The 9360-nt window shown below is 42.6% G+C and overlaps 1 protein-coding gene and 1 long non-coding RNA gene across 2 annotated transcripts in view; one reads left to right on the forward strand and one right to left on the reverse strand.

Annotated features, from left to right (window-relative positions):
• Nucleotides 1-6609, reverse strand: part of ppic (peptidylprolyl isomerase C) — a 10238-nt gene extending 3629 nt beyond the window's left edge. The window contains exons 1-3 of the mRNA XM_082188944.1: nt 6402-6609; nt 5719-5832; nt 2866-2959 (exon numbers count right to left, since the gene is read on the reverse strand). Of these exons, the coding sequence (XP_082045070.1) occupies nt 2866-2959; nt 5719-5832; nt 6402-6506 (313 nt within the window). The 5' untranslated portion in view covers nt 6507-6609. The remainder of the gene's footprint in view (nt 1-2865; nt 2960-5718; nt 5833-6401) is intronic.
• LOC309513207 lies at nt 514-2826 on the forward strand. The gene is made up of 2 exons (XR_014211370.1): nt 514-670; nt 940-2826. It is a non-coding gene; the product is annotated as an uncharacterized lncRNA (long non-coding RNA).
• Nucleotides 6610-9360: the final 2751 nt, after the last annotated feature.

The following is a 9360-nucleotide window of genomic DNA, read 5'->3' on the forward strand; positions in this document are numbered from 1 at the left end:
AGGAGAGTTGTGTGTGTGTGTGTGTGTCTGAGAGAAGGAGAGTCGTGTGTGTGTGTGTGTGTGTGTGTGTGAGAGAAGGAGAGTTGTGTGTGTGTGTGTGTGTGTGTGTGTGTGTGTGTGTGTGTGTGTGTGTGTGTGTGTGTGTGTGTGTGAGAGAAGGAGAGTTGTGTGTGTGTGTGTGTGTGTGTGGGTCTGAGAGAAGGAGAGTCGTGTGTGTGTGTGTGTGTGTCTGAGAGAAGGAGAGGTGTGTGTGTGTGTGTGTGTGTGTGTGTGTGTGTGTGTGTGTGTGTGTGTGTGTGTGTGTGTGTGTGTGTCTGAGAGAAGGAGAGTTGTGTGTGTGTGTGTGTGTGTGTGTCTGAGAGAAGGAGAGTCGTGTGTGTGTGTGTGTGAGAGAAGGAGAGTTGTGTGTGTGTGTGTGTGTGTGTGTGTGTGTGTGTGTGTGTGTGTGTCTGACTGAGAGAAGGAGAGTTGTGTGTGTGTGTGTGTGTGTTTTTTTGTTGTCCCCAACCAAATGTCCCCACAAGGATAGTAAAACCTGAGATCACCTCCATTGTGGGGACCAGCCAGCGGTCCCCATGAGGGAAATGGGTTAATAAACATACTAAATTATATTTTTTTGAAAATGTAAAAATGCAGAAAGTGTTCTGTGATGGGTAGGTTTAGGGGTAGGGTTAGTGTGTGTGTGTGTGTGTGTGTGTGTGTGTGTGTGTCTGTGATGGGTAGGTTTAGGGGTAGGGTTAGTGTGTGTGTGTGTGTGTGTGTGTGTGTGTGTGTGTGTGTGTGTGTGTGAGTGTGTGTGTCTGTGATGGGTAGGTTTAGGGGTAGGGTTAGTGTGTGTGTGTGTGTGTGTGTGTGTGTGTGTGTGTGTGTGTGTGTGTGTGTGTGTGTGTGTGTGTGTGTGTGTGTGTGTGTGTCTGTGATGGGTAGGTTTAGGGGTAGGGTTAGTGTAAGGGGACAGAATATACAGTTTGTACAGTATAAAAACCATTACGTCAATGGAGAGTCCCCACAAAGATGTGTGCGCCTGTTTGTGTGTGTGTGTGTGTGTGTGTGTGACTGACATCACACAGTTACTACAGATCAGACCACCTGAGAAAGTAGTAACTTTGTCTGATTTCAAAAAAATTGATGACAAAATTTTGGTAGAAACCGTACAGCACCTTAAAACATCAACATGCGCTCTTGACACACTTCCTACATCTTTTTTCAAAAGTGTGTTAAACAGTTTAGAAGCAGATCTTCTAGAAGTGGTAAATGCCTCACTTCTCTCTGGGAGTTTTCCAAACTCCCTGAAAACTGCAGTTGTCAAGCCCCTCCTGAAAAAGAGCAATCTGGATAAGACCATATTAAGCAACTATAGACCAATCTCAAATCTTCCTTTCATAGGCAAGATCATTGAAAAAGTTGTCTTCAATCAGCTGAACAAATTCTTAAGCTCGAATGGATACTTTGATAATTTTCAATCTGGTTTCCGACCGCACCACAGCACAGAGACAGCGCTCATAAAGATAATAAACGATATTCTTAAATAAATACTGATTCAGGCAAATTATCAGTGCTGGTACTACTCGACCTCAGTGCTGCATTTGACACTGTCGATCATAACATACTTCTGGACAGGCTGGAAAACTGGGTGGGGCTTTCTGGGATAGTCCTAAAATGGTTCAGGTCATACTTAGATGGGAGAGGTTATTATGTGAGTATAGGAGACCATAAGTCTGAGTGGACATCCATGACATGCGGAGTCCCTCAAGGCTCAATTCTTGCGCCACTCCTGTTCAACCTGTATATGCTCCCAATGAGCCAAATAATGAGAAATAACCAAATTGCTTACCACAGCTATGCAGACGACACACAGCTCTACTTAGCCCTATCGCCTAACGATTACAGCCCCATTGACTCCTTGTGCCAATGCATTGATGAAGTCAACAGTTGGATGTGTCAAAACTTTCTTCAGTGTGAACGCATACCTTCACTCTAGGGGTCAAACAACTAAACATCAAGTCAGGAATCTTGGTGTCACACCTTAGTTTCAGTAGTCATGTTAAAGCAATAACTAAATCAGCATACTATCATCTGAAAAACATTGCAAGAATTAGATGCTTTGTTTCCAGACAAGACTTAGAGAAACGTGTTCATGCTTTCATCGCCAGCAGGGTGGATTATTGTAATGGACTTTCCCCAAAACACCATCAGACAGTGTCAGCTCATACAGAACGCTGAGCAGAACCAGAACATATGAACATATCACACCAGTCCTCAGGTCTTTACACTGGCTCCCAGTTACATTTAGGATTGATTTTAAAGTATTATTACTGGTATATAAATCACTCAATGGCCTAGGACCTCAATACATTGCAGATATGCTCACTGAATATAAACCCAACAGATCACTCAGATCATTAGGATCATATCAGAAACACCAAGGGTTCACACTAAGCATGGCGAGTCTGCTTTTAGCTATTATGCTGGAACCAGCTTCCAGAAGAGATCAGATGTGCTCCTACAGTATCACATTCAAATCCAGACTCAGAACACTTCTGTTCCACATCCAGACTCAGAACACTTCTGTTCCACATCCAGACTCAGAACACTTCTGTTTCACATCCAGACTCAGAACACTTCTGTTTAGCTGTGCATTTACTGAATGAGCACAGTGCCGCTGTTCGTCCGACTGTACTGTACTGTATTTCATTTTATTTTTCTAAACTGTTTTAATTATTCTTATTTCTTTTTATTATTTTAATTTCTTCTATGTAAAGCACTTTGAATTGCCATTGTGTATGAAATGTGCTATATAAATAAACTTGCCTTGCCTTGCCTTGCCTGACATGAGTGAGTGAATCAACAGAAAGAGTTTCTCACCGCCTGTTCCGTCTCCAGCTGTAAAATCTCCTCCCTGGATCATGAAGTCCTTGATGACGCGATGGAACTTGCTGTCCTTATACCCGTAACCCTTCTGGAGAGAGCATCTGTGTTAGAGAGTGTGTGTGTGTGTGTGTGTGTGTGTGTGTGTGTGTGTGTGTGTGTGTGTGTGTGTGTGTGTGTGTGTGTGATGGGCAGGTTTAGGGGTCGGGTGAGTGTGTGTGTGATAGGCAGGTTTAGGGGTCGGGTTAGTGTGTGTGTGTGTGTGTGTGTGTGTGTGTGTGTGTGTGTGAGATGGGCAGGTTTAGGGGTCGGGTTAGTGTGTGTGTGTGTGTGTGTGTGTGTGTGTGTGTGTGTGTGTGTGTGTGTGTGTGTGATGGGCAGGTTTAGGGGTCGGGTGAGTGTGTGTGTGATAGGCAGGTTTAGGGGTCGGGTTAGTGTGCGTGTGTGTGTGTGTGTGTGTGTGTGTGTGTGTGTGTGTGTGTGTGTGAGATGGGCAGGTTTAGGGGTCGGGTTAGTGTGTGTGTGTGTGTGTGTGTGTGATAGGCAGGTTTAGGGGTCGGGTGAGTGTGTGTGTGTGTGTGTGTGTGTGTGTGTGTGTGTGTGTGTCTTTATACCCGTACTAGGCCCACTTCCACAACAAGATCAAAAGCGCCTCTAACTCACGATTACTCTTCAAGACATTCAACTCTCTCCTCTGTCCACCTCCACCACCACCAACCTCCTCTTTAACTGCTGACGATTTTGCTAACTACTTCACCGACAAAACAACAACTATCAGCAGTCAGTTCTCAGCTCCACACACACAGGAACCCAGACCAACCTCTCCCACAGCCAATAACCTTCTCTCCTCCTTCTCTCCGCTAACCAAGGAAGAAGTATCTAAACTTGTCATGTCCAGTCATCCTACCACCTGCCCTCTAGACCCCATCCCCTCACACCTTTTACAAGCCATCTCTCCCACACTTCTACCAGCACTCACACACATCATCAACTCATCCCTCCACACTGGCACTTTCCCTACTGCATTCAAGCAGGCTCGGGTAACTCGGGTAACTCCACTGCTTAAAAAACCAACACTAAACACATCATCTGTAGAGAATTACAGACCTATCTCTCTCCTACCATTCATTGCAAAAAAACTTGAAAGAGCTGTTTTCAACCAAGTAACATCATTCTTGTCTCTGAACAACCAGCTGGACGCCAACCAATCCGGCTTCAAGAAAGGACATTCAACTGAGACTCCATTACTGTCGGTCACAGAAGCCCTACGGATCGCAAAAGCTGCTTCCAAATCCTCAGTTCTCATTCTTCTGGATCTGTCTGCTGCCTTCGACACTGTGAATCATCAGATCCTTATGTCCAGCCTCTCATCACTGGGCATCACAGGAACCTCCCTCCACTGGTTTGAGTCCTATCTCACAGGTAGGTCCTTCAGGGTCGCATGGAGAGGTGAGGTATCCAGGGCACATCAGCTGACCACAGGGGTTCCCCAGGGTTCAGTTCTTGGTCCCCTCCTCTTCTCCATCTACACCACATCACTGGGACACATCATACAGGCACATGGTTTCTCCTACCACTGCTATGCTGATGACACACAGCTCTTCCTCTCATTTCAACCAGATGATCCCACAGTAGCTGCACGGGTCTCAAACTGTCTGGCGGACATCTCCACATGGATGAAGGAACATCACCTGCAGCTCAACCTGGCGAAGACTGAGCTTCTCGTCCTCCCTGCCAATCCGTCTCTACAGCACGAATTCACTATCCAGCTAGACTCATCATCAATCACCCCATCAAGATCGGTCAGAAATCTTGGAGTAACGTTTGATGACCAGCTGACCTTCACAGATCACATTTCAAAGACAGCTCGATCATGCAGGTTTGCACTACACAACATCAGGAAGATCAGGCCTTTCCTAACTGAGCATGCAACACAACTTATCGTCCAGGCCCTGGTCATTACTAGGCTTGACTACTGCAATGCTCTTCTGGCCGGACTTCCATCATGTGCAACCAAACCCCTACAGATGATCCAGAATGCTGCAGCTCGGCTTGTCTTCAACGAGCCCAAGAGGGCCCACGTCACTCCTCTGTTCATCTCTCTGCACTGGCTACCTCTAGCTGCTCGCATCAAGTTCAAGGCACTGACGCTTGCTTACAGATCTATCACAGGCTCAGCTCCCTCCTACTTTCACTCACTCCTACGAGTCTACATCCCTACCAGACACCTACGATCGGTCAACGAGCGACGTCTCGTGGTTCCATCACAGAAAGCCACAAAATCACTTTCCAGAACATTCTCATTCACAGTTCCATGCTGGTGGAATGATCTCCCCACCCTCATCTGGAATGCAGAATCCCTGACAACATTCAAAAAACAGCTGAAAACTCTTCTCTTCCGTGAGCACTTTACCTCATAAAAAAAAAAAAAAAAAAAAAGAAAGTATATATATGTATATATTCCTGTAAATTCTCGCTTATCGGGCTTATGCTACTCTGAATAATGCCTGAACTTCGTATTTTGAGCACTTCTTGCGTTGTTTTTTGCCTCTTCACGATGACTTGCTTAATTTCGTCCCAATTTGTAAGTCGCTTTGGACAAAAGCGTCTGCTAAATGACTAAATGTAAATGTAAATGTAACCCTTCTGGAGAGAGGATCTGTGTTAGATGATGTGTGTGTGTGTGTGTGTGTGTGTGTGTGTGTGTGTGTGTGTGTGTGTGTGTGATGGGTAGGTTTAGGGGTCGGGTTAGTGTGTGTGTGTGTGTGTGTGTGTGTGTGTGACAGGTAGGTTTAGGGGTTGGGTGAGTGTGAGTGTGTGAGTGTGTGTGTGTGAGATGGTGAGTTCTACCTCTCCTGTGGCAAGAGCCACGAAGTTCTGCACGGTGAGAGGAGCGAGTTCTCCGAACAGACCGATCACGATCCTGCCAACCTCGTGTCCTCCGACAGTGATGTCGAAAAACACCTGCAGAAGAAGAGCAGAACACACCTGACACAGTGGAGGAGCTGACGGTGTGTGTGTGTGTGTGTGTGTGTGTGTGTGTGTGTGTGTGTGTGTGTGAAGTTAAAAAAAATCTCTGTTGTTGTCTTTTTTTTTCATTCACATAAAATAGTATAAATTCAACTGTGGCTTTTTATGTGTTTACTATATGTGTGTGCGACCATAGACTGTAAACACACACACACACACACATAAAAAGCCACAGGGGAATTTATGCCATTTTATGTGAATGAAACAACAGAGTTTTTTTTTTTCAACTTTCACAAGTATTCTATATATAAATATTAGTATATAATGCGAGATGCATTTACAAACACGCATGCGCACAACACACCGATCTGTCAACGCTTAAAAGACTAGTATGATAAACAGGTTTAACGCGTGTGTGTGTGTGTGTGTGTGTGAGCGTGTGTGTGTGTGTGAGCGTGTGTGTGTGTGGACGATGGTTTTGCAGTTCTCGCAGTGATGCTTCAGGACGCCTCGCGTCGCGTCGCGCTTGTGTTCGCAGTGATGCTTCATGACGCGCGTCTCACCTTGTCCGTTACTTGCGGTCCCGTTCGCGTCTTAAAATCAATGGCGCTTCCTAAAAACGGCAAATAAATGAGAGTAAACGCGCGCCAGAGCCGAAGCCAGTCCATATCTGAATATGAATATGAATATGAGTGTGATCCGCGTTTCCGACTGAGGAGAATCAGCGGCGCGCGCGTGCTCCTGTGCGACGCTCCTCCTCCAGGGCGCGCGCGCGTCACGACGCACAGTGTCTGAGGAATTTACAAAAAAAAAGAAAAAGAAAAACTGACGTGGACACACACATAATCTGCAATAGCATCCTTTATGAACTGGTGTGTTCTTGTATTTACCAATGTACAGAAGGGGAGAAATATAGATAGACCATCAGCACTGCAGATGAAACATTGCAGTTATAGATGATTTGGAACATAACATTAAATATAATTTGCATAACATTTGCTGTTCCACCAGTTACTAACTACCTCTTTAAACTGGATTTTCCAAATAATCTGTGCAAGTTACTAGTGGTTTTGGTTTGATTTCTAAAAACGTTTGGAATAAATAATAGTAATGATTTTACCATCTAAAAAACAACAGAAACTGGATGAATACACTTAAAAATAAAGGTTCTTCATTTGCCTTGTAGAACCTTTAACATCTTTATAGTGGCAAAAGGGTTCTTTACACATACAAATAAAGGTTTTTTTGCAGGTTCCCCAAGAGAAACATGAGTGTGAAGAACATTTAACGATCTAAAGAACCTTTTTCCACTATAAAGAGCTTTTGTGAAATGAAAAGATTCAGCTGATGTTAAAGGTTCTTCATGGAACCATCGATGCCACTAAAGAAGCTTTATTTTTAAGAGTGTATATTATTAAATGTTCTTCACACTAGGATGAAAAATTGTTCTTTTAAGAACTGATGACTGAAAGGTTCTTCAGGGAACCAGAAAAGGGTCTTCTATGGCATTGTTGGGAGAAAAGAATAAAAACTTTTGGAACCTTTATTATGTAAATCATGCTTTTTCTTTGCAGTGTTTTATGTTTGTTGCCGGTTGTAATGTGGTTTGTTCTCTCAGTCTGGGGCCCCGGGCCCTTAATCAGGTCCAGTGGCGCTTCATTAACCCGCTGGCACTGACATGTAGAGCTTCGACCCGCCGCCGTAATCGACTCTTATCAATCAGTTCCTAAAACGACCATTTTTATTAATGTGAAAAACATTTAATAATCTGAAGAACCTTGTGTGTAATGGATGATAGAGGTTCTTCTTGAAACCTTTACAAACCTTTATTTTTAACCCTCTGGTGCGCTTTTTTTATTTCAATGAAATTAATGTCCTATATTTTAGTTTGATAATGTTTTTATGGTACTAAATTATATTTACACTGTATTTATAATCCATTTATTCACTTTTTGAGCACAGACCTGAAAATTTAATTTTAAACTTAAATTGGTGTAAATCTTGAATGTTTTAGAGCGACAGACTGAAGTTTGATCTCTTCTCAAAGACGACACTTGGCAGATTATTGATGAAGTGACTAAATATTTAAAAATAGAACTTAAAAAAAAAGTTACAGAATTTTATGTTTAAAAATGTGCAAAAATACTATTTTCAATTTTTATATGAAATAAATATTTTCAAAAACATGTTTTACTCTAAAACTGCAAGGAAATCAAAGCCATAAATCTAAACAAGTTGTGTTCCAAATCTGAGGTTGATATCTCAGTAAATGAGCGTTCAGTGAGATGTAGTTCAGCTGCAGTTCCACACGCTTCCACTAGAGGAAACTCCTCTCATTCATTTCTAATGTGCTCGTTTCAGACCACGAGGAGCTCAAGTGTGACTATTGTTTACAGGAGCATTTAACCTGATCGAATCATGTCCATGATATGTGTGTGTGTGTGTGTGTGTGTGTGTGTGTGTTCACATAGCAAGTGCAAAAACCTTTACCACGTTTCGTTCCATTCCGATGAAGAAAAAAAATTCTTAAAAAACAAAAAAACTAATGTAAAATATTTCAGTCAACCGAAGAGCAGAGTGCAACAAGAAAAATACATTTAAAATACGTTCAAATGCATTAAAAAAACCAAACGCTTTTGAGTGTGAGGATCCTGCTGGCTTTGATTGATCTTCAGTGCATGAAGATGAGCTCCTCCACACACTGGGTTAGTGGATCATACACTGACACTGATTGCAGTTTCTCCAGTTTCAGCTCTTGTCAGGACGGGTTACACACACACACACACACACACACACACACACACACACACACACACACACACACACACACACACACACACACACACACACACACACACACACACACTCAGAGCGCTGCGAGCTTCAGTCACTGCACTGAATCGAGGAGGACAGAAGGAGAACGAGTCTTCAGATCTGCCTCATCTTCACTGAAGGCTCAGAGATGAGCTTCTCCATCGGTGTTACTGCAGTAAAGCTTCATGTAGATGTTAGCTTTAATCACACTCAAGTAGAAAACTCCTGTTTCTTGCATGCAAGTGCATTTAAAAAAAAAGATATAGATTTGACAATAATGGCAAAAAAATGTCAATAATATAATAATAATAATTAGTGCTGGGCAGCGATTAATCGCATCCAAAATAAAAGTTTGTGTTTACATAATATATGTGTGGACTGTGTATCATTATTTTGCAAATACACACATATGCATGTATATATATATATTTAAGAAATATTTGCACATATATACTGTATATATATTTATACATAATTTATATGATATATAAATATTCTAGATATAAATAACACATTTTTCTTAAATATGTACATGCATGTGTGTGTATTAAAATATACAAAATAATTATCCACAGCACACACACATATATTATGTAAACACAAACTTTTATTTTGGATGCGATTAATCGTTGCTCAGCACTAGTTAATAATGCAAATGAGACGTTGACGTGTGTGTGAGTGTGATGACGTTGACAGGCTCTCGCGCGC

This window comes from Leuciscus leuciscus (genome assembly GCF_965113295.1).
Source record: "Leuciscus leuciscus genome assembly, chromosome: 13".
NCBI classification, from domain to species: Eukaryota; Metazoa; Chordata; class Actinopteri; order Cypriniformes; family Leuciscidae; genus Leuciscus; species Leuciscus leuciscus.